Source organism: Alligator sinensis, unplaced genomic scaffold, assembly GCF_000455745.1.
Source record: "Alligator sinensis unplaced genomic scaffold, ASM45574v1 scaffold366_1, whole genome shotgun sequence".
In the NCBI taxonomy this organism is placed as follows: Eukaryota; Metazoa; Chordata; order Crocodylia; family Alligatoridae; genus Alligator; species Alligator sinensis.
The window spans coordinates 4,575,197-4,598,790 of record NW_005841851.1 but is presented as its reverse complement, the minus strand read 5'-3'; the positions used below and the strand labels follow the sequence as shown (position 1 = coordinate 4,598,790).

General features: G+C 41.5%; 1 protein-coding gene across 18 annotated transcripts in view; it reads right to left on the bottom strand.

Moving 5' to 3' along the window:
• PRDM16 (PR/SET domain 16) overlaps nt 1-23,594 on the bottom strand; it is a 459,271-nt gene that overhangs the window by 421,861 nt on the left and 13,816 nt on the right. For 10 of the 18 annotated variants that reach the window (XM_025212044.1, XM_025212072.1, XM_025211963.1 and 7 more), the window contains exons 2-3: nt 20,448-20,510; nt 5,298-5,351 (exon numbers count right to left, since the gene is read on the bottom strand). The exons of 5 other annotated variants lie outside the window; for them this stretch is intronic. In XM_025212044.1, coding sequence (XP_025067829.1) covers nt 5,298-5,351; nt 20,448-20,475 — 82 coding nt within the window. In that variant the 5' untranslated portion in view covers nt 20,476-20,510. Of the gene's footprint in view, nt 1-5,297; nt 5,439-20,447; nt 20,511-23,594 lie in introns of all 18 variants that reach the window. 3 more of the 18 variants (XM_025211988.1, XM_025211982.1, XM_025211999.1) reach the window with 2 other exon arrangements.

Here is a 23,594-nt window from a genome sequence, read left to right as displayed (position 1 = left end):
CTACACATTCATCATGTTGGGGCGAGTCCTTTGCCCTGGTCCTTGCTCCAAGAAGTGGTGATGTATTTTACAATGAATACTCATTTGACAAGAACAGAGAAGCAATTCTGGGAGTTGAAACCAGCACACAGGACATGCTCCTCCCAGGACCTGCCCTAACCACTAAGCTAGAGAGGCTGAGTCTTGCTGTCTTCCTGTGGCCCAATTCATCTTTTGGCATCCCATGTGAAGTGGAGCAGCTTCGATGGACAGAATAAGAATACCTCCCACTCCTTCCCCCTGAAGAGTCTGCACACCAATGGTTAGGGTACTCTCCTAGAAGGTGGGAGATCTGTGTTTTAACCCACTCATGAAAAAGAGAAAACTGAACTTGCAGAGGGTCTCGCCATGAGGCTTCTGTATGACTCCTCTAGTCATGTTTTTGTGGCATGCATTATGCACGCTGGGGGACCAAGGGGATACAGGAGCAGCAATGCCTAGCGTTTCAATCATGGCAGTAAATAGTCATGGAGCTGCTCAGCAGTGACAAGACTAAGGCACTTTTGGGCATGTGAAAAAAGTATAACTTGAGTTACAGAGACTTGATTAGTAGAAGCATAGGTGCATTGCTTACAGGCTTTAAGTACCTAATACAGGGGTGGGCAATTATTTTGGGCAGAGGGCTGCTTACTGAGTTTTGGCAAGCCATCTTGGGCCGCATGACAGGCAGTCCAGGGCAGATAAATATTCATTTTCTAAAATTTTTAGGGGCCCTGCGGGCCGGATAGAATGGCCTGGCGGGCCACATCTGGCCCCCAGGCCACATTTTGCCCACCCCTGATTTAATGGGTTAGGCAGGACTGGTGATAGTCATACTTTTGGACATAGGCACCTAAATTCTACCCGTGTATCAGAGCTTTACCCTCCGTGTATGCCTGTTCCCCATCAATTAAATAAGGACAACAGAACTTCTTCTCTATCATCTTTGGCCTGTTGTCTCTATTCAGCAGAGCTAGGGAAAATGTATGCACTGATTTTTTTTGAGAGAGAGAGAAAAAATGGTTTTTGACAAAAAATGTATTGCCTTTCAGTTCAAATTTTCTGGGATGAATTGGCAAAAAATACCACTTCAGAAACTAGAAAAAAAAATTGAGGAGGGAAAGGAGGCACATGCTTGTATCTGAAAACTGAAAATATAACTAAAAACGAATGTGGTTTCTAATCATATGGAGATTTTAAAAAATATTTCTTGCCTTCTTTGGAAAAAAAATTCAAAGATGTCAAAACTGCATGAAAAATATTTGGCATTTGAGGGCTATTTGTACTGTAAGCAAAAATCACATATATTTGTGGCATTTGGCATAATACGTCTCACTTGCAGCTGGGGCTTATATATTCTACTGTGATGCAAATACTAAAATGAATCATATTGAAAAATGAATCTATTGCCCTTATTTGGCTCAGGAACCGTTTTCAGATGAAAGCTTGTGAAAGTTTCAGTAGTCCCCTCTGTTTCACTGCTGGCCATCCAAGTAGCTCCTGTAAGTACACAGCGCCCCAAAATAACAGCAAACTAAACTCATCACTTTCATTCACGAATCCCTTTTCTGTGTTATTTAGTCAACTGTCATCACTGCGTTCCTCCTGAAATGGATGCTTGCAGTGTCCTTACCAACAACGCAATCTTGTGAGGCTCCTTAGGAAACTGTAAGAAAATTCTTTTGAATAAGCACTGTATGTAAAATAGTTCAAAAGAGTCCTTGTTTTGTGCAGACTGGTGGTGCATGGGAAGTTACTTTTTTTTGTTCTTAGGAAGAAAGTAAACCCCACAAGAAAAAAAAAAAAGAAGAAACCGAAGAAACCTCAAACAGTTCAAAGACTGTTTCATCAACACCTCTGTCCTCAAAACTAAGGGCTCTATTGTAATCCTCTGGTGACTGTTTGATTACTCTCACAAACCTAATGTGCTTAGGGCATCTGGTGTACATTTAGGGCAAAATCCTTCTCCCCAGTCCACAGTGAAGATCTGCTATCTGTGGCATGGATCTGCATTGCATATTCTGCGCTCCCTCTGTGCCGTGCTGTCAATGGGTGTTCTGTGTTTCCAAGCTATCGGAAAGAGATGCAGAGTGTGGCTATGTAGAGGAGATATTTAGTTGAAGCCTATTCTTCCAATTTCTTTGGCGGTGGTGGGGGGGAGGGGGCAATCCAGGTGATTGTGTAATCTGTGTTTGTGCCTATGTGCTCATTTCCTTCCCCATTAATGCTTGCAAGGTAACATTCATAAATATTCTCCAACTATTTGGGTTGGTCTAATAAAAGATATCAAATTCACCCAAGGAACCTTGTCTACAAGGTAACATGGCAGTGGGAAACACCTACTTTGCCCTAAATCTGACTGGAGTTGAAGTCACTCAGCTCAGTTTTGTTTTGTTTTGTGGGGTTTTTTTTGGGGGGTGGAGGGTGGAGTTGTTGATATTAAGACTTCACAACTTAAAACTTTGACTGAGATCTACAAAAGAAAACCCTTGTTTCAAAGCATAACACTGACAACTGCCACGGCTTCCCACTTCCCATTTGCCATGTCCTTTTGAACCCTTCCCTTCTGTCTTTTTTCCTTCTGCCTCTAGCCACATTGTTCTCCTCCTTCGCCTCTCCCTCTGCATCCTCTCCTCTGCCACAGTTACCTATACCTTCCCTGAACATTGCTGAAGAAAAGCTACATGGCTCCATGGACCTGAAGAAGAACGCACTGCATTCAAGAGCTTGTCTAAATCTATCCCAACCATGCAGTTGGTCCAATAAAAATATCCCCATGACAATCCTTGCCTTTCACATATTTCCTAGCCCATCACAGCTACAACATCAACCAATCAACCAACATCTACACTACCAATATGTGCTTCAGGAACACTTCTTACTACACAAACTTATGCTGGCATCAGGTCTGCTCTGGGTAAGGTTAAATCATGATTTCATCGTAGACAATGGAAATTGTGGGATAAATGCTGTTTTTACAAACTTCGAGATACAACATTCATTTTCTGTTGGGACATGGTTTTTGGAGAATGCTTACAAAAAGGACACCTCTGAAGCAAGTGTGTAAGGTAGATAAGCCAATGAAAGAGGGAGTAAAATAAAAGAACCCCTTTTCCAATCAGTATAAATTGTAACTACAGCAAGTTACATTGCAGTAAACTCTTGAGTAAAAGAAACTAATTACATAGACAAAGGTAACAAGCAAGGTAACATTTTTCCAAACAGCTACAAACTGGCCCAAGGAAAATCAATGCAAGCAAAGGAAACCTTCAGAAGTAAAGCTTCTGTACTCGAGCAAACAAAACTGTCAAGCTGAGGAAAAAGTGCTCATCCATTGTACAAAGCAGGAAACATTTTAACTTTGTTTAGATGATACATATATATTAATATAAACCTGGAAATTGTCTAGTCTATAAAATTAAATACATGATTCTTAGTGTGTTTTCTGCCAGACATCTCTTTACAGTATCTTTGCAAAACCTCAGCAGTAAATTCATCCCTAATGTAGCTCTGCTGACCTCAGCGAGATAATACCAGCTCTTCATCCTTGATATGGGCTATTTTTTAGGCATATACCTGAACGGATCAGACAGAATTCACTGCACCACAGTGGGGCTGCCTACCTGCCACCACTCTTTGCAGAACTGGAGGCAGGTTTCTGTCGAGCTAGGAAGAATTGTGTAATAAGACTTTATATTCAAAAATGCATTTTTAAGTCTTCCCCTTTGTGACAGAATTTGCAAAATCAACACAAAGGACATCAGCTGCCTTTCTGCCTCCTCCTCCCTTTCCCACTGTCAAAATGGCAAAAGGGGAAAAGCAGAAGATAGAAGGGAAAAGAAAAATAACTGGGAAGCTAAAATTTGCAACTGAAAGTTTCCCCTAAATTCACTGGAAAACAGAACCAAAAAAAGAAAAAAAAGAAAGAAAAAATGAACTGAAAAGGAGGGATGGTGTTCCTTTTCAAAATCTGCCGAAAAAAAAGAATTAACAAAAAAACACACTCTCCCCCTACCCTCTCTCCTCCTACTCTAGTGCTTCGTTCTGAGGGTTTCCTTGTGTTCTCTATTAAAGTGCTTTCCTCCCTCCTCCCCCTTAACAACTGGTGCTATTAATACATCCACTTCAGCTCTGTCAGCTACTGCAGGCCTCCTCTTGGCTTCTGTAACTCCATGTGATACTAACCAAGGTAAACTTCCAGGTAATTCCACCACCCCACCACTTCTGTTAATAAACTTCTTGAAATGGCCTAACCACATTAAACAGCTTTACCACAGCAACAGAAACATTCATTATCACACAGGGGAGCGGTTGTTTCAAGACACCTTTTTTCCCATGAAAGGATTTGTTTCTCTGCATCTTTGTGAAAGCTCAGTCATCATCCCTCAGTTCTGAAGCTCATCAGATAGGAGCTGGCAATGGGTAAAAGATCATCTCAACCCTTGTCTGCGCCTGGGTGCATTTCAGTTGGATTAAAAAAGAAGCTCCTCGTAGTCAACACCGTTTCAGTTTTTGACCTCAGATATGTGGGTAACTAAGCCACATTTAAGAGTACATTAAAAACTGTGCTTGCCACAGAGCTTCTTTTGTATTGACAGGTGCCTACAAATATCCATGTTTAAATAAGGCCTCTGGGCCATTCATTTATGACACTTATTCTCAGTATTTGGAAACTTGGTAAGGAAATACTGAAAGCCCCATGCTCTTTTAGGCCTAGTATTTGTTCTTCTAGCTCTGATTTCAGAGTGCTACGAGGCTCTGGGTTAGCACAAAACTGGTTATGCAAAAATATTTACGAGAAGTATTTGTAATAGTACAGACACCATTTCCATGGGTAGCAAAATCAATGCTGAAAGTCCTGTGAATCATGACATATTCACATCACTCATAAGTACCTGCACAAAAAGGTATGGGCACAGAAATTCATCCTTTGAGTTTTATCTGAAATATTGTGTTTCCACTACTGGAGAATAGGAATGAAGTCTTTGAATGCTATATACCTATCTGGCCCTACCAGGCAATCTGCTTACCTAGACAGGGGCTTGAACCAGAACTATATCAGGGACCCAAATGACCTAAACAACACCTGTGCCGCAAGCCCATATTCAGTAACGGGTAGGTGTTTATCAACTGGGGTAAGGAGGGAAGGGATTTACTTCTCTCTCATTTATTGTTGGCAAAAGGTGCCAGCATGAGTGTCCTAAGAATTGAAATCCTCCGTTAATCCACTGGACAGATATAGCCCAGGAGCAGAAGCACAAAATACTCAGACTACTCACATTTGCTTCCAGGAGTTGGAGGGAAGTTCAGTCTCTGTTCATCCCACTTCTTTTCTGTGGAGACAGCCAACTAAATGGTTGTTTTTCCTCAAGTGTACTTGTCCACTGGAAGATAGTTTAAGACCAGGGGCAGTTTGCTTACTAGAATACAAGGCCAAAAAGGAACATTGGCTTTATTTTTTCCAACCTCCAGTACATACAGGGCACATCTACCTGTTCATTAATGTGCCCTGGTTACTACGCATTAAGTTTGGTACTTGGTTAACCAAGTCCTAATTTAGTGCACAGTAATTTATGCTATTTTGTAGTAACACCGGCACAGGTTTTTTTTTAACACTTACTGCGCAGTAGCCTAATAACACTGCGCAGTAGCGCATTAGCACAGTGTTGGACCAGCACACTATTATTAGGCTACTGCACAGTAAGCGTCTTGTGTAGATGCACCCACAGACCATCAAGCTCTAAGAATTGACTACGTTTCAGTTGAAGCTGATATTTTAGAAAGCCTACAAGTTTGATTTAAAAAAGGATAGCGATGGAGAATCTGTCACAACCAGTGGCTAACAACAGACGCTGTACAAAACCTGTGCCTTTATTTGCAGTCTGAATTAGTCTGCTTTCAACTTCCAACTGTTGGATCTGGCCATACTTCTGTCTGCTAGATCCAAAAGCCCATTATCAAAGGTTTGCTCTCCATGCAGGTATTTATAGAGGGTGATCAAATCACCCTTCAGCCTTCTCTAGGCTGAGCTAAATAGACTGAGCTGCTGGATTAATATACAAATCTGTTTATTTCTAGGCTTGCAGGGCTTTGTGCAGGTTTATGTGTCATATTTTCTTTTTCAAGGCTTAAGTTACAGAGGAGCAAACTGTTTTCCTTTTCTTACCCTATCCAAAATCAAATCCAGCTTTTAATCATCAACTAAGAATAGGGAAGCAAAATGTATTATAATCTTCTACATTAACTTTTTTAATGCAATTAAATTTGGAGATACTATATTAGGGGTTTATCCCTGGTCTCTGTTGGAACAGGGAAGAAATGAACTGGCTTTAAAATGAAACAGGTTTCTCTTCTGACTGACTGAAAGCTACAGGATGTTGGTAGTGAACCAATTAAAACACATCTTAAAATGATAAATACAAACCAAATGTACATTATCGGAATGTTTGGCCTTTTGTTTCTTGGTCCGATTTTGTATCTATTTATTGCTATCGTATGTGTTTTGAAGGGGGAGGAAGAAAGCAAATCATTTTAGGAAACAATAAATAAAGAATTCAGCCAAGGAAACAAAAGAGAGCTGCATTTACTCAAACATAGAGCAAACCATGCTTTCATAGGGTATGCAAAAAAGACACCAGTGTACATGGCTGAGTTATGGAATATTGAGACAAAAAAGCTGTTCCCTTTTGTATATTTAAGACAATATTGCTGCATCTAACTAAATACTCCAGCTGCAGTAGGAGTCTGCTTTAGCGCACACTGAATGAATAAATTGTCAGTGAAAGAGTAGTCTTGTCTCAGTGTTTGAGCAGCGATTACTTTGCCTGCTAATCCTTCCTTCTCCCAGGTGAACAGGAAGATAATTTCACTTTAACCCAGATCTTTGTGCGCTGGTCCAAGTGAACTCTGGCTCTGCCTTTCCCTTCCCCACTGACCAGCTGCAGCCCCTGGACAATGTTCACTCACTTGGACCCACCCTTCCACCTCTGTGCTTGGTTCAGACACTTTGATCTGCTGTCCATCTACTTCATCTCTCCCCCAGAATGACTACATGATGCAAAAGACCAGGAAAAGTACTTTATTTTCTTCCTTCTTTGCTATGCATCCTATTATTAGTCAACTGAACTACCCCCAACCTTCCTTTTGTGCATATAAACTGCTTGGTGAGTCAAGGTGCAAGGTAATTGGGAAGGCAGTCGCATGATACTACCAACATGCACTTCACTAGTGCTCATATACAAACAGTGGCATTTTCACAAGATTTGAATATTACTTCCTGAATGCAACTGCCATTTCCATCAGGTAATAGAGGCTTCAGTAGCTGGGGATTGTGTAAAATTGTGTAAATTTTACACGCATGTGTAAAATTGCTCCAGATGTAGAAATTCACCATTTCTACAGTAAAATTAAAACAGTGTTTTTAGTGGGAAAATGAAAAGGGTTTCACTCTCTCACTAAGCTAAGGAAAACAGAGTTCTGCCAGCAGTTAATATCCTCTCCAATATTTTAATGGCTGTTCCTAAAAACGCATCCACTGTCCCATCCCCTGAATGGTTAAGTCTTGCTGGGAAATTGTGGAATGCCTGCTTAATTATTTCATTATTGGAGGCTCCAGGTAAGTAGCCACACATACTGTCCTCTGCATAGTGGAAGGAAGTATTGAAAATCTCCTCTGCTATTCCTTGTTTCATGGTTTATAATGTGATACTTATAAATACTTTGGTAGCAGATTAAGCTGCAGAGAAATGAAAATATTTAAAAAAAAAAGAAAAGCACAAAGCCTGCAAGTGTCCAAAAGAGGGACCAGAAACTCTGCTCAGAGCTCCAGGAGGGGGTTTATGAGTTGTAGTGCCATGTGCCATACAATACAAGATAAACATCTGTTGTTATTTCAGAAAACTGAAATCAGATGTGAAGCTTTTTCTTTGGGAGGATAGTGGCACAAAGAAAGACCTTTTTATCACGGTGGCTGTTTCCAGGCTAGAGAGGCCAGGAGAGGAGTCTGGAGGTGACTTAAACAAATACTATTAAAGCAAAATGGTGGCACAGAAGTGACCTGTTGCAACCCTAATTATAGCAATGGCCTTTAACCCAAATTCTCAACCTACAAAATAAAGAACGTCAATATAGCAATGACTGAAGGGGAGTTTTTATTCCATACATTTGAGGCCTGATCCAAAGCCCCCAGGGGTGGGTGGGAAGGGAAATACTCCCCTCCACCCCTGGTAGAAATAGTGGAAATACTCCCCCCTGGTTTCAATGGGCTTTGGATCAGGCCTTAGGTGGATTAAAAATGAGACCTGTCTGCACTAATAAGTCACCATCCGGTTCTGCTGCTCCAGCACAGACATCTTAAACTTCTGCCTCCGGGGCTATAACTTGGTATAAGATTGTCCACAGAAAAAGAGATTCTATTTCTCCTTCTATGTCTGTTAGCATGGAGTCAAACCTTAAATCATGGTGGGACAGTGTAGGTCAGGGATCCTCAACCTTTTGGCCCTGCAGGCCAGATGAGTGGTGCTGGGCTATTCGGCAGGTTGAATCATACCCGTGTACTAGGATCGGGCCCACATGCAAGATTAGGCCCCAGGCTGCCTGTCTGGCCCCCTGGGCTGGGATTGGGTCCCACGCCACCCTGCTTGCTCAATCTAGTGGACAGTGCCAGCTCTTGGGGCTTCCCACCGATGTGTAGGGACCCCCCAGGACGAATCTGAGCCCTGGGAGGAGGGCTGAGCACCCCCGGTCTAGGTAAATAAGCCCATCTAGCAGATCTAGAGCTCCACAAATTTGGGTTAATAATCCCAGCAGGAAAATGGCTGCTACAAAGGGAACCTGAGTCTTTACTTGTCCCATTTGAGCAGACAGAGATACTACTTTTGGTCATGTGGCTCATTCTGATGTCAGTGGGAGTCACAGGGCAAGGCCAAAATCACCCACCCTTCCATGGGGATCTGGGGTTCAATGCCAAGCAGTGACACCCTGTCTTTTGGATGCATCACAAAAGCAATACATTCAGCCACAGATGGAGAGAACACCGCTCTGTTCCTCTCCAGTGACACCATCTGTTGGAAGCAAAGAACATCCTCCTTTGGCTGTACTGAGAGTGAGGGCCAACCCCACTGTCTCTCTTTGGCCTCCAAAGAGAGGAGGGGGGACTCCAAGCTGGGGGTGATGCATAGGTGCCCAGAAGGGGACTGGAAGTTCTGTGCTCCCAAGCAGGAGGTGAATTAAAAATTGTTTGCCAATGCAGCAGTGCCTTCATTAACATGCCTTCATTAGAACCCTTCAAATACTTCAGTGCAATTTGCAGTATTTCACATTTAAAATGTAAAGAATTGATCTTAATTGCTAACTCTGACAGCTTGTCTACTTTTCTCATTACATGCTGTAAGCAGTAAGGTACAGTTAAGTTAATATTCCAAGCTGTTTCTGTTTTCGACATATTAAAAGGGGGTCTCGTATCCAAAGCACCAGACGGCATATGGAGTTCAGATCTCCAAGCCTTAGGGTAAAACTTCTAGGGGTTATGCTGGACCACTGGAGAGGTTGTAAAAAGGAAATTTAGCAAGGTACGGTTCCAGGAGCTGTGCTTGCTTGTGTTTCCCTGCACAGTGGTTACCAGCAGCACAAGTGAACCATAGACCAAATGCAGAACTCTGGATAAAGTAACAGTAATCTGCTTTTGTGTCCCGTTCCAGATGTATTTCTGTTCAGCTTTTAATTTGGAAATTTTGTGGCACAGGCTGACTTAACAATGCACTTTAAATGACCTAGTATATATTTACCTTAGCAGCACACTAAAACATAACTAGCATTCTTCAGTTTTTACATTTTGTTTTTAATTAGTATTTTTCTATATAAAAGACAAAGACACTACTCAGTACACACACCTCTGCCAACCAGGCTGCTTTAACCTCCCTTTGCATACACTCGCTTTCCATGAATGCTCATATTTATCTAGCAGCCACGGCCCTGCTCTTGCAATTAGACGATCATAGATGGCTTTCAGCGTTCGGGTAAAGACCCAGTGATTCCTTAATAGAATCTCAAAGCAGAGTAAGTGCCGGGTTTTTTTGTTATTGTAATTTAAAGGGGCCTAATGTTTTGTGAACATTCAAATGTTAGCATTTAATTCGTTTAAAAACATGTACAGACAGAGAGACACATTACAAGGTCAGCATTTGTACCCAGTTAATAATCCCTGCAAAATAAATAAATAAATAAAAAGCCATGAACTCCCCCATGTATGTTTAGTGTAAAGAAAGGATCTTGCATTTTTAATGGCCTTTCTATTCAAGAAGATTGTGGATCGCTTACTAGGTATGATACAGAAAGAGTCCCCCAGAAGCTTCTCCTGGAACTCAAGGCAAAACTATCTCCTAAGTCTTCAGTCAACATTTTCTGTATTTTTCCACACTCCCCACCCAGCACATCCTCAGATCACCAGCAGAAAACCCAGCATGCAGTAAAAAGTATTTAGGCAGTACTTCTAGTTCACCTGAATTCCTGGAAAACCTCATGTCTATTCTCAGGAGAATCCTAGCCTATTTTCCAGATAGACTAAGAGAAGCGGTAGATGGAGAGTTTTAGAGAAGTGCTGAGGTGCTAGTTCATCCTGAATCTCTGGAAGTTCAGTTGCATCTGACCTCAAAGTGTGCTGTAAAGAAAGCTTAATTCTCTCTGTCCTCCTTACCTTCAGTTTGCTTCTTGACTAAATATTGGGACAGCATTACCCCTCAATCCTCATTGCCAATACTGATAGGATTATTTTGAAATGCAGCAGCAAACTAGAGAAGCAATAGAAAAATATCCGAACTTCAAAAGAAAAGCATGATTCAGTTTCCTTGAATCTGAGTTCAGGGTAGGGACGTAGTGGAAGCGTTCTGCTCCTTTCTGTCTGAAATGGTTTGGTCATTCCCAATTTTAAATCTGTGCAAGATTTAGGAAACATTCTTTTCCTCCTTCTCTCCTGAAGCAAGTGCAAATACTATTTGGGACAGAGAAGCTAGCGACAAGAAAAGGGATTCTCAGAGCAGCAGCACCAGAACTTGAACTAACCATAACACAACAGGTCTGAATAATGCTGTAAAGAATATATAAAATATGTTACAGTGTCAAAAGTTTAAATGCCATAAATCTGCTGCTTGCTATTTAGTGGGTTTAGAAGGTGATAGAAACAACATTATGAAGCAGAATGAGAAAAGAAAGGAAAACGTAGCATGAAGACCAGAGTGCATTGAAATCACCAGGGACTTGGCTAAAATGCAACTTAAAAAGAAACATTAGTCTAATCTTTGCATAGCTATCACTGGTGAAATTTGCTCCAGTGCTATAAAAAGGAAAGGAACTTTGTTTCACTGTAAACTGCTTAGTCAATAATCTGCAACATGGTTTTAAGAAACACTGATCAGAATAATAATAATACAAAAATTGGAACTGAATCAGTGGCAAAAGCCAAAAGGGAGCATAAAAAGTAAAGCAGTCCTCAGGATATTATAAATGTAATTTTTATTAGACACCCTGTTCTCTTTGCCGTAATTAAGGCTCTATAAGCATTTCATTGCAAATTCTTGGCTTAGAGTATGGGGGGCAGGGAGATTACACAGAAAAGAGCTGGGTTTAAATTGTTCAGATAGAACATTTGCTCCAAACTTTGACAAAATTGCAATACAAATGCAACAGTCAGGGTGTAAAATGTAGAAGTGTTCTCCTTATTTTCAAGTTAGTGCTTTGCAAAAACAAGAAGATGGACATTTGAGGGTGACTTTAATATACATTAGAAGTGTTTTATTGTTTTCAGCCCCTGCATTGTATTTCAGCAAACAATATTTACAGAGAATATGAAAATATTGAATGGACAACTGCAAGGCATGCAGAACATATTTATTAGTCCAAAGCAGAGAAAAGTCTTTTGTAAAACGGAACCAACTAGAATGAATTTTAAGAAATGCGTACTTATGCACAAAGGCTTTTAACAAATTATAAAGATAAGAATTTTGGCTGCGTGCTCAAAACATCATGAAAACCTTCAGAATCTATTCTCCCAAGAATTCTTGTTTCTATAGCTCCCAAATTGAGTATTATTATTTGTATGATGGTGGCCTATCCAGCCCCTGTTTTGATCGGGGTCCCATTATGCTGGACAGATAGAAGGTCCTAACTGGTGTAATTGTCCCAGCATTTACCAGGTTGTCAGGTTTGAAATATTGTACAAGCAGAAGGGGCAGGGAATGTGGAGCCAGATGTGGAAGTGCATGTCATTTCTCCTGCAACCAAATTTTGTCTCAGCTGCAGCTTAAAAGAAACTGGACTTGCAGCTCTAACTCTAAGTTTTTTTTTGCTTTTGTGGCTTCAATTCAGCTCATTAACATTATTTTGACATCATTTTTATAGCTGAATTATACTATGTTTATACTGCGGAATTCCATTACTTAATTGCTTCACTACTGGAAATTTCAGTGGGGTTCTCATTTTTCGCATAAATCTTAAGGATAAACATGTTTCTGTATTTCTTTTGCCTAATTAACTGCATATTTTATAAAAATAGCCAACACAGACAAATTAAGCAGAGAATCATTTGTTTAATCAAACAGGAACTTCACACAGCCTATAAATGGGCAAACTTCAAAAGGCTTAGTGTTCATTTCTGCTAAATGCCCAAAGCCTGGGTTCTTCACCAAATTATCCAAACTGTTTGGGGCAACAAATATTGGGCCTCAAAACTCACCCCCAAAAGAGTTATGAACAGCTCCAATTGTTCAAAAATTATGAGTCAGGTCCCCGCAAAAGTCATGAGATCTATTTAAAAAATAAGAGATTAAAAGGACTAGAAATTTCTGATTTGCTGTTTTGTTTCTGAGCCCCTAGAGGACCGTTCATTGTTTCAGGCTTTTTTCTACGATCATGAGGTCTAGAAACTCTCTTTAAAAAAAAAAAGAGTGCTGACATTGTCCTGTAATCAGGTGACTGTGCAGAGCAAGGCTTAAAGGGAAATCACGTAATACAAGAGCTGGCATTTGTGGTACTTTGTTCCCTGATGAGGGTACATGAAGACATTACACTTAGATCATCCTAACCAGGGTCAGTCAATCTAAGTGTCCATCTGTACAGATGTTTTGGGAGGTTCATCAAACAACAGAATCATAGAAAATTGGTGTTGGAAGGGACCTCAAGAGGTCATGAAGTGCCCCCTACCCAAAGCAGGACCAGCCCCAACTAGATCATCCCAGCCAGAGCTTTATCTAGAAGGTCTTAAAAGCCTCCAAGGATGGAGACTCCACCACCTCTCTGGGTAACCTGTTCCAGTGTTTTACTACCCTCCTCATGAGAAAATTCTTCCTAATATCTAACTTAAATTTCCCTTGCTACAACTTGAGCTGATTGCTCCTTGTTCTGTCATCTGCCACCACTGAGAAAAGTCTAGCTCCATCCTCTTTTGAACCCCCTTCAGGTAGTTGCAGGCTGCTATTAAATCCCCTCTCAGTCTTCTCTTCTCTAGGCTTAAATAAGTCCAGTTTCCTCAGCCTCTCCTCATAAGTGTGGTCCCCCAGCCCCTGAATCATTTTTGTTGCCCTCCACTGGACTCTCTCCAATTTGTCCGCATCCTTTCTGTAGTGTAGGTTAAGTCTGGTAAAAAAAATGACCAGCCCAATCTAACTTAGTTCACCTGAGGAGGTTTTCATAGATTCAGATTCATAGATGTTAGGGTTGGAAGGGACCTCAGTAGATCGAGTCCGACGCCCTGCATAGGCAGGAAAGAGGGCTGGGTCTAGATGACCCCAGCTAGATGCCTATCTAACCTCCTCTTGAAGACCCCCAGGGTAGGGGGGAGCACCACCTCCCTTGGGAGCCCGTTCCAGACTTTGGCCACTCTAACTGTGAAGAAGTTCTTCCTAATGTCCAGTCTAAATCTGCTCTCTGCTAGCTTGTGGCCATTATTTCTTGTACCCCCCAGGGGCGCCTTGGGGAGTAAAGCCTCACCAATTCCCTTCTGTGCCCCCATGATGAACTTATAGCCAGCCACAAGGTCGCCTCTCAATCTTCTCTTGCGGAGGCTGAAGAGGTTCAGGTGCCCTAGTCTCGCCTCATAAGGCTTGGCCTGCAAGCCCTTAACCATACGAGTGGCCCTTCTCTGGACCCTCTCCAGGTTATCCACATCCCTCTTGAAGTGCGGCGCCCAAAATTGCATGCAGTACTCCAACTGCGGTCTGACCAGCGCCCATGAGGTGAACTCAATTAGATCAGGAACACATTAGCCCCAATCTAAGGAACATCTGTACATGTTCAAAGTGCAGCCCCAGGGCTGGGAAAGCCTAGCCGCTGGCTGGGGCCCCAGAGCTGCACTCTTCCTGCACCCACCCCCCAACTGGGTGGGTTTTTTTAGTCCCTGACTGCCCTCCTCTGGATGGACAACCCCCTCCCCAGAGCTGCCAGGCCCCCTCAATCCCACCAAACCCCCACAGACCCACTTCCCACTTTCTTCCCCCACCCTGACTTAAATCAGGTTCCTGGCACAGTTCCCAACACCAGTGAACATCTGCACAAGGAGATCTACAATCCCATCTACAATCATATCACTTAAAGTAAGCACTTGGTCATAGATCCAGTTCCACGAACATGTGCACATACCCTCAGTGTTCATGGAAATACATGAGATCAGGAGGTGCTTCGGAATCCACCAAGGAAGACATGAATGGAAATGAGAAATAAGGAAAGCAAAGTTTGAGTTTGGGGACAAAGTTCAAAGGTGGGAGGGCTCAGGGGGACAGGGGGGAAGGGACGGGAGTTATTAGCCCATTCTCCCTTTTCTTCTAAAAGCTCCTCATAACTATATGAGCTCATCCTGTAAAGCAAGAGGAGGTTTGGCCTGTATATCAGGCCTGCGGCTAGAAGATCAACCAGCAAAATGCCTAAGAAAGGAGATTACATTTGAATAAGACTAAAAGCTTCAAATGTCTAAAGAACATCTGCCTATTTAAAGTCCCTCCACAGCATCAGATGTCTGCAGTATGCTTGACTTCATTTCCAAAACTGTTAGGACGAGTTGCTGTGCAAAGTTAAACATCAGCCACCTTGCATGCCAGAAACAGCTGCTTTTATGGTAGAAAAGATGATTTCTAATAAACAGCATGAACAGGCTTAGTGGTGCTCAGAGAGCCTTCTTCCAAGGTGTTCCAGCTTTCCTGAAAGGTAACTCGGCCTGACAGTTCCCTCTTCCCAGATGCACCAGCACCAACAAACTTGCTGTGATAATGTTTACAGTTATGTATTCAGAAGTCATTCAAATTGAAAATGCACTCACTAGGACAGTATTAAACAGAGACCTTGAACATATTGCCTCCAAAGACAGTAATCATCCCTGATATAGCTATCCTATCTTTGCTCAAGTCACACCAGGGATAAATTCACCCTAATGTACTGAGAGTTATGAATACATTAACAGAAAAGATCCTGTCTTGAAGAATGCTTTACCAAGCATCTAAACCACTTAGAAATGATCACCTGCACTGGCAGAAAAGCAGCAGCTAAACAACAGAGGCATCCGGATTCAACAACTGCGTCCTTCTTAGTAGATGGCCGTCAACATTCAGCTCCAGCTGTCACTTTCTGAAACAGAGCCAGCCTTTTACTCCTAAGGGAAAACCTGGCTGGGCACTGACAGTCAGACAGCTTCACCAGAACCCCTGAGTGATTTATAGAAACCAGTTACTCACACTTTAAGCCTGGACTAAATAATAATCAATAGCCGATCAATATTTTTAATATGACGTGATGGGCTCCTCTGACTTTTCTTTCACCGAGACATTTATGGGACTATAAATAACTTCCCTACTGAACCAAGGAAAAGGCTGGTGCCCACAAATCTGACCTCTCTTTAGAAATCCAAGCCCAGTTTCTGTCTGATGTACAGTTCTAGCAGGACAACAGATGATACTGTTTACTTACAGGAGTTCAGGCAACCTTAAAGGGATAGACTGAATTAAGGATGAATACGCTCATTAAACACAGTTAGATCTCGACAATGGATCATACTTCAATCTGTGCTCAGAGGGAGAAGCAGCACTTCTTTGCACTGCCAAAAGGTCAAAGTGGGTGCATCTACACGTGCAATTAATGCAAAGCAATAAACTCTGGAGAGTTTGAGCCAGGGTAAACAACTCCCAGGTGCAGCATCTACATGTGTGCCCACGACAGCAGCAATTTGAGCTGGGGTGGAGCAGGGCTAGGCTGGCAGGGGACATGGAGACACCAGGTGGTGGCTCCTGGTGGTGGCACTGGGTGGCAGAGGGACTGGCTGGGGCGTGGGAGCGCTAAAAGTGTGAAGCTATGTGGCCAGGTGGCAGGTAGGAAGTCTGGCCCCTGGCTGACTGGGCTGACCAGGTGCAATTTATGCCCGCGGTCAGCATCTACACATGTGTTTACTTGCAATAAATTACCCCAGCATAAAATAGTTCTGTCCACAACAGCAGTATCTTACAACAGTATCAATGAGTTTACTGTGGCCTAATACTATTCAACATTTAGATCGTGATGCATACTCTGCAGCTAATTAGTCTTCTCTGCAGTGAAGGGCATGTGAAGGGCATGTGAAGATGCAGCCAGTGACATACATTTTGAGCCCTTTGCATTTTCTAATAGTAGCTGGAAAATGCTCAATCTGCTATGTAAGGCTATTTATTCCAAACTATTTTGTTTATTAAATAAAGATGTGTGGCTGAGGATGCCATGCTGAGCACCCGCCTCATTTTACTATTCCTGATCCTCTACGAATCTCTTCAGAAACACTGAACTTTCTGATAAATCTCTCATTTCCCTCCAGTTATAATGCGACCCATCAGTTATTGTCATATCACCAAACACCTGGTTTGCATGAGATGTGCAGCTTTAATAAACTCAGGAGGTGCAGATGAGAGATCTCTTTCTCCCACAGAAACACAAATGGAAGGTGTGGTACTACATGCCTTCCCATTTAGCAAAGGGATCCAGACTGCAATATGCCTAGCTGCTATTCTGTGGGCACGTCTACACGTTCATTAATATGCAGTGCCTACTGTGCATTAAATTTAGTACTTGCAAAAGGAAGTACTAAATACATGCACAGTAGGCTGCCCCACTGCACATTAGCGCAATTGCATGCTTTTTTCGTGCCAGTTAATGCGCAGTGGACTAATACTACTACACATTAGCCTACTAGCACAGGTTTTGCTGTGACACTATGATGTGCATTAAGTCTACTGCATATTAAGCATCTCATGTAGATGTGCCCTGTATCCAAGAGGACTGCTCTGTTGTGAATTAGTTCTGTGCTTTGAATTTCTGGAGATCAAAGACAACATTTTCAAAGGTACCTAAGCAATTTTAGGAGCCTAAGCCCCAACTTTCAAAAAGAGACTGAAACTGCTTTTGAAATTTGCCACAAGGCTTCAAATAGCAAAGGAAAGGAATAAAATACAGAGATACTGATACATCTCTAGATCTATATGTGCACCACTATGATGTATGAATCATTCTGTCTCAATAGCAGTAGAATTGTTTGGAAGCTTACATCTTGTAAAAGAAATAAGCCTCCCTCTAGTTGCAGTTAGAGGCAATAATATGCACCCTATGTAAGAGCCTCACTTGGGAGTGTGTTTTCCATATTCCATAGCCAGGAATCTGCTGTGTTTTAGAAGAAAAAATCCTGTTTTTCCAAAGGAAAATGGAGTTGAGCAGGGCACTGCCATACCATTTGGTCTGTCCGTTAGCATGCGCTCCAGGGCTGATAATGAAGGACTTCAGGGATTTTATCCTGAGAGCACTGCACACTATTCTCTGGGATCTCTTGTACCTCACCTAGCATTTATGAGTTCCAAAGGGTAAAAATGAACAGAAGCTTGGCCCACAAATCTAGAGTTTATGACTTGACAAAACCTAAAAATTATTCCCTCTCTCTCACACACAAACCTATTGATTTCCTTCCCTCCAACCTCTCTTTGTAAATGCTAGCAGAAAATCTCCTCCTGTTGGGACCACTCAGCCCAGTAGCAGCATTAACTCTGAGATCACTGCTTATCTTTACCATGTGTTTCAGCATGTAAACTTTGTTCTGACAACTGAAATTATTGCCCTTTTTTAGGGGGGGGTAAAAAGACTAGAAATGAAAATATCATTTATGGATGCCAAAAGAAATGGGTTCACTTTGATCTGAGTGATCTTGCAAAAGTATTTCAGCATTGAGTCTGATTTTGGGTAGCTCTTAATTTAGTTTTAAGGCGGCAGCTACCGTTGATAACAAACACATTCCTAAATCTCTTGGGCCTGACTTCGAAGGGCCTGGGCATTGGCAGGTCCCACTGATTTCAGCGGTAGCTGAAAATGGTCAGCACTTCCAAATATCAGGACTGGGGGTTTAAAAGTAATGAACTCTGCATTAAACTTACTTTTTCTCATGTGCCCTATTATTACAGCAATAGAATTTAAAACATACATGGATAGAGAAAGGGGACCAGGAAAAATGAAAGCAGAAATAACAGAATAATATATTAAAATACATTGATAATAGATTAGTTTCTCTGTTTTTTGTCATGTGTAACATCAGAACACCACAAGGCTCTAATCCTGAAAATAAAACAGCGAGTGTATAACTTTACACCTGTGAGTAGTACCACTGACTTCAAGAGAAATGTGCAAAACCATTTCCAGGATTGAACGCTAGATTTATATGTACAGAAAAGTCAGTGAGACACACACAGGCTGGAATACTATTTCCCTTTGTGCACCTAAGCTCCCAGCCCCAAGTTCAATTTAAGGCATGCTGCAAACAAGCCACAGAGTTATTCCAACATTATATTCCATTATATGTGAAATAACTTTGTGGCTCATTTGCTGCATTATCACTCCTTAAACTAAGTTGCACCTGTGGCAGTTACTATTTAAAACATGATTAACTTGTTAACTCTTAAATGCAATGCATGTCAGGGGACTAAATGTTTTTATTTTTCTAGCCAGGTACCTGAGCATTCATGGCCCTGCCTCTGCACTGTGGACACACAAGTGCACAGTGGGGGGGACTAGATAATACCTAACCTATGGCATGGTAGTTAGAGCAGTGTGCTGGGAAGTCGGAGATACAGATTCAACCCCCTTTGGGTAAGGGGGGCCTGGAGACCAGGTCTCACACTTCCTTTGCAAGAGCCCCAGGCACTCAATAGCTGAAGCTAAAACCTGGGAGGGCCCATCCTTCTCCTCCTCCAGAGTCTAACGCTGCTAGTCATGATACCAAAACTGGCACTTATGTGGCTAAAATGCTGCCACTTAGGTGTACAAGGGGAAATTGAATTCTACACGTCACCTTCACAGCTCTTACTGTAGGCGTCTTTCATTGCACACTTAGGTGCGGAAGTCATACTCCCGTTTTAGAATTTTAAAATTCAGATTTACTTTCATCTTCCACATATGCAGGTTTATGCATTGTGACTGCAGTTATTGTAGACAGAAATCAGAAAATGTTATCTATGTTACTTCATTTTCAGTTTCTGGCAATAAAGAATCTTGCCCTTTCCTTTGGTTTTTAAATTGGCTATTGAACATTTATGTCTTGTTAGATTTTAGTCATAAAAATACACTTCAGGGGCTCATGTAAGCCACTGGAGTTTCCACAGGGTCCAAGGTAGTTCAAAATTTGGTGTGAGGTGTTTAAAACAATATAATGCTATTATGGTAAGCCAACTGCATTACACATGCATTCTCTAAAACACTGAGTCCTTTCCAGCCATTTTAATGGTTAGAGGTACCAGACCAAACTGAACTGGCATAAACGGAAGCAATTCTAGAAAGCCAAGGAGTGGCTTCTCCTTCCAGCAAGGCTGAATTCACCCCACCATCTTTTCCCATTAATTATCAGCACAATAGCTTCATTGTACCAATATCTTACAAACTATGAAAAGAAACATTAGATAGTACAGTACTTTATGCTAAATGCTAATGTGCCAACTCCTGTATTATATCTTTGCTAATAAAGGGTGGCTCTACTAGTCCTGTAGTACAATGTAGTATGCTAACACGAGCCATAATTAGAATACTTATTTTCTCCGTGTGTTTCTAAATCTTCTTTACATCTATTTAGTTTCTTGGATCTCTGCAAGTCAGAATAAAACTGAGCAATCTTGAAGTGGGATGTCCCATTGCTTAAAAACTGCTCTAGAGTACACAGAACTATTGGTCTGTACAACTGCAAGACAACCGATAAGAAACATGTCAGTGCCAGCTTAGGACAGAAGAGGGTACCACAACGGTGAAGCGTTCCTTGGTATCTAGATGCTAAAAGATGTGACTAGAACATTACAGCTGCTTAAGGAACATTGGCTATTTATATCAGGCAGAACAGGAACAGTTTAAGGGGGACCACAGTATACAACAAAATTAGATTTCCAGCAGAGAATGTCACTTACTGTCCTTTTGTGCAGTACCCAACACCATGGGGCCTCAATCCTGACTGGGGCCTCCGGGCACTACTGTAATACAAATAATACATGAAATAGCAATACTAGTAATAAACCACAGCTTATATACTGTTACGTTGGCACTGGGTTGCCTACATTTATATCTCATTTCAGGCTTAGAGTTCTACCCCCTCGGAAAAAAAAATCTCCCTTGTGCACAGAAACAGTCAAAAGTGTCTGAGGTAGCCAGCAGAAAATGGCTTTCAAAGCAAACCCAGAAATATTATTCTATTTTCTGCTGAATAAAAGTATTGAGGATCCTTTGTTGGAGAAAAGTGAGGCCGGATTCCTTTATCCTCCTGCCCTTTTTCCTCACAATGCAATACTCTGTTTGGTGGGCCAAGCAGGGGCATTTCCCAAGAGATCCTCACAGAATTCAAGTCCTCTGGTAATGGACTCCTAAGACTTGCTATAACCATCCACCTCCTCCCCATTTCTCTTTGAACTGAGGGTAGTCTGTCAGGATTGGAAAGCAATTTAAAACCACTGGTAAAGGGAGAGCTTAGGTAAAGAGGAAAAAATGATCCCTTATCAAAGCTGCCAATAGAGAAGACCCAGGTGGTATAGCAGGGATGGATCCCGAACACCTAGTCTACCCCATAATTAGCAGATGAGATTCAATAACAAACAGTGGCTTTTAGCAGCTCAACCTAACCTTTAGAGGATGAAGATTAACACCTCTATGTGGGGAGACTGGGGGGCAGGAAAAAAAGCCTAGAGACTCTGTGGGATTTGCAATTCTGGAATTTCCATCTATGAAACAAGAGATTCTCAGTTTAGTTGCATTATCTGCACCTAACATTTCAGAACGGAGGTCAGCTTCAAGGGTCCGTTTTTAGACCTCTTATACATAAAGAGACTCTCCAGGCAGCATAGCCATAAAAATATTTGGCATGCTTAACGATTGCAAGTTTTTATTAAACCGAGGTGCATAGCCTTCAGTAGGGCTAATTTTCAGATGCAGAGAAGGCGCAGCAAACTGCATGAAAGAAACATTTTAAAAATATCTTTTAAATCTGTTATTGGGCCAGAACTACAGCTGACTCGGCTCAGAGATGAGCCAGTTTACGGGTGCTGAATCTGGTTTCCCATGTTTAATTATTCCTTGATGCCAGAAGACGAGACACCCCTTTTTTCCTACCATATTTATATTTTATCTGCTGAAGGGAAAAGCAAGCAATGTAAGAACTGAGCAAAGTGTTTGCGCCTAAGCCAGGCTATTAGGCAAGGAAGTTAAAACAGACACTTTCATCAAGCAACTAAAATGTTAAAACAATTATGTGTAAAGACAACATTTTAAAGCATTATCTTTGGACAGGAAACATCCCAGACTTCAATACATACAATTTAGGGGCCTCCTCATACCTTTAAGTAAGAAAAAAATTAAGTCTGTTTTGATAACTCCTGACATTAAACAGCAATAAATAATTAAATATGTTTAGCTGTTTCATTAACAAAAGATGGATAGATAGAGGGTGTTGGTTAGATAGTATATAGATCAAAAAGATGGAGGCTGGCTGTAAATTCCCCCGATGTTTTATGACACCATTTGTATTCTGTCACTCACTAGCTTTACGGATTGTCCAAACTGTGAACTGAATACCCCATTCAGAAAGGCACTCACTCTGCATGTTATTGCAATTTAATATTTTCACACACAGACACATCATTATCTTGGAACCTGACACTGCAAGGATAATTCTGTAATATTTCAAGAGGGCCTAATTTTTTTTAAATGTGAGCACTGAGCCACAAGACTGATCTGAATGGCTGCCTTTTCTTTTTCCTTGCTTAGTCTTCATATATATATATATATATATATATGAAAACTAAGTGTACACATACACATACACACACACGCTTTGTCTGTGTTTTCATGGATTCTTCTCACTTCAAACTTGTACAGATGTAGTTTCACTAGAGGGAACTGAATGTCAGAAGAAGGGGATTGAAAACTTATCCTTCACATGGAAAACACCCCATCCATCTCTGCAAACTGAAGTTGTCCAAAAGACAGATACACCCGAAACAATGAAGATCCTAAAAGCGGTTATTAGACTTCAGTTAATGAAATATAATATTAAGTAAAATAATCATGTTTCATCCACTTTATGAATATGCTGGCATTCTGAAGTTGTGGCAATCTATATTCCTTCAAAATGTTTGTTTTGAGAGCGTTTGGACATAGTAATGGCTCTTAAAATTAACAGGTATAACCATGTTTGTTTATGCATATTTTAAAAGTTAGGTAATTTTACAAAGAGACTTTAGAAGAGATGACAAAGACAGAGTTTTCTGCCATGAAAATAGATGTATTACATACCAAACCCTTGCTAGTTAATGGTTAACTAGCATTACATACAAAAGAACCTGCTTATAGCAAACTCAGATATAAGCAGCATTCTTTATAAGGGAAACACCACTGAAGTCCCAAAGTGTTCACTGCCTTGAAGTCTTGTTCCAAAGTCCAATGAAGTCAATGAAAAGACAACCAGGTACTTCAACAAGTCCAGATCAAACTCTGAACATGCAACTACTGTAGTAGTGCGAGTTATAAAGAACCTCTGACTAGAGAAAAGGTCCTCTGATAAAATGTTCCATTGCAGGAGATACAAAATCAGCGCAGTCCAGAAATTCAAAGCTAAAGGTGATGATGAGTCATTAATGCTAAAGTGTTCCACGCACACGGACCAGCTGCAGGACGAATTATAGGGCATTGGGGGAAAAAATCCACACTCTGAAGTTAAAGGTAAGCTTACATTGCTGAATTTTGTTTCCAAGCTTTTGGGTTGGACGCTAGCCTTAATTTACCCAAATGAGGTTTTCAGTATTTTCATTAGGAAATAATGGAGGCTTCATAATGAAACCAACAGTCAGAAATCTCCTGAAGTATGCAGGTTTGCCCTGGGCTCAGCAATGGCCTCTCAAGGGAGACAGGGATGGAAGGCTTCCCCTTGCAGAGACATTCTAGAGAGCTGTGGTGGGCCAGTCCACCCTGAGCTTGTCCAGTATTGGACAAGCTCATCCCATCTCTGCACCTCAGCTTCCCCATCTGTAAACTGGGCATCATGATATCACTTCCCTATATCACGTCGT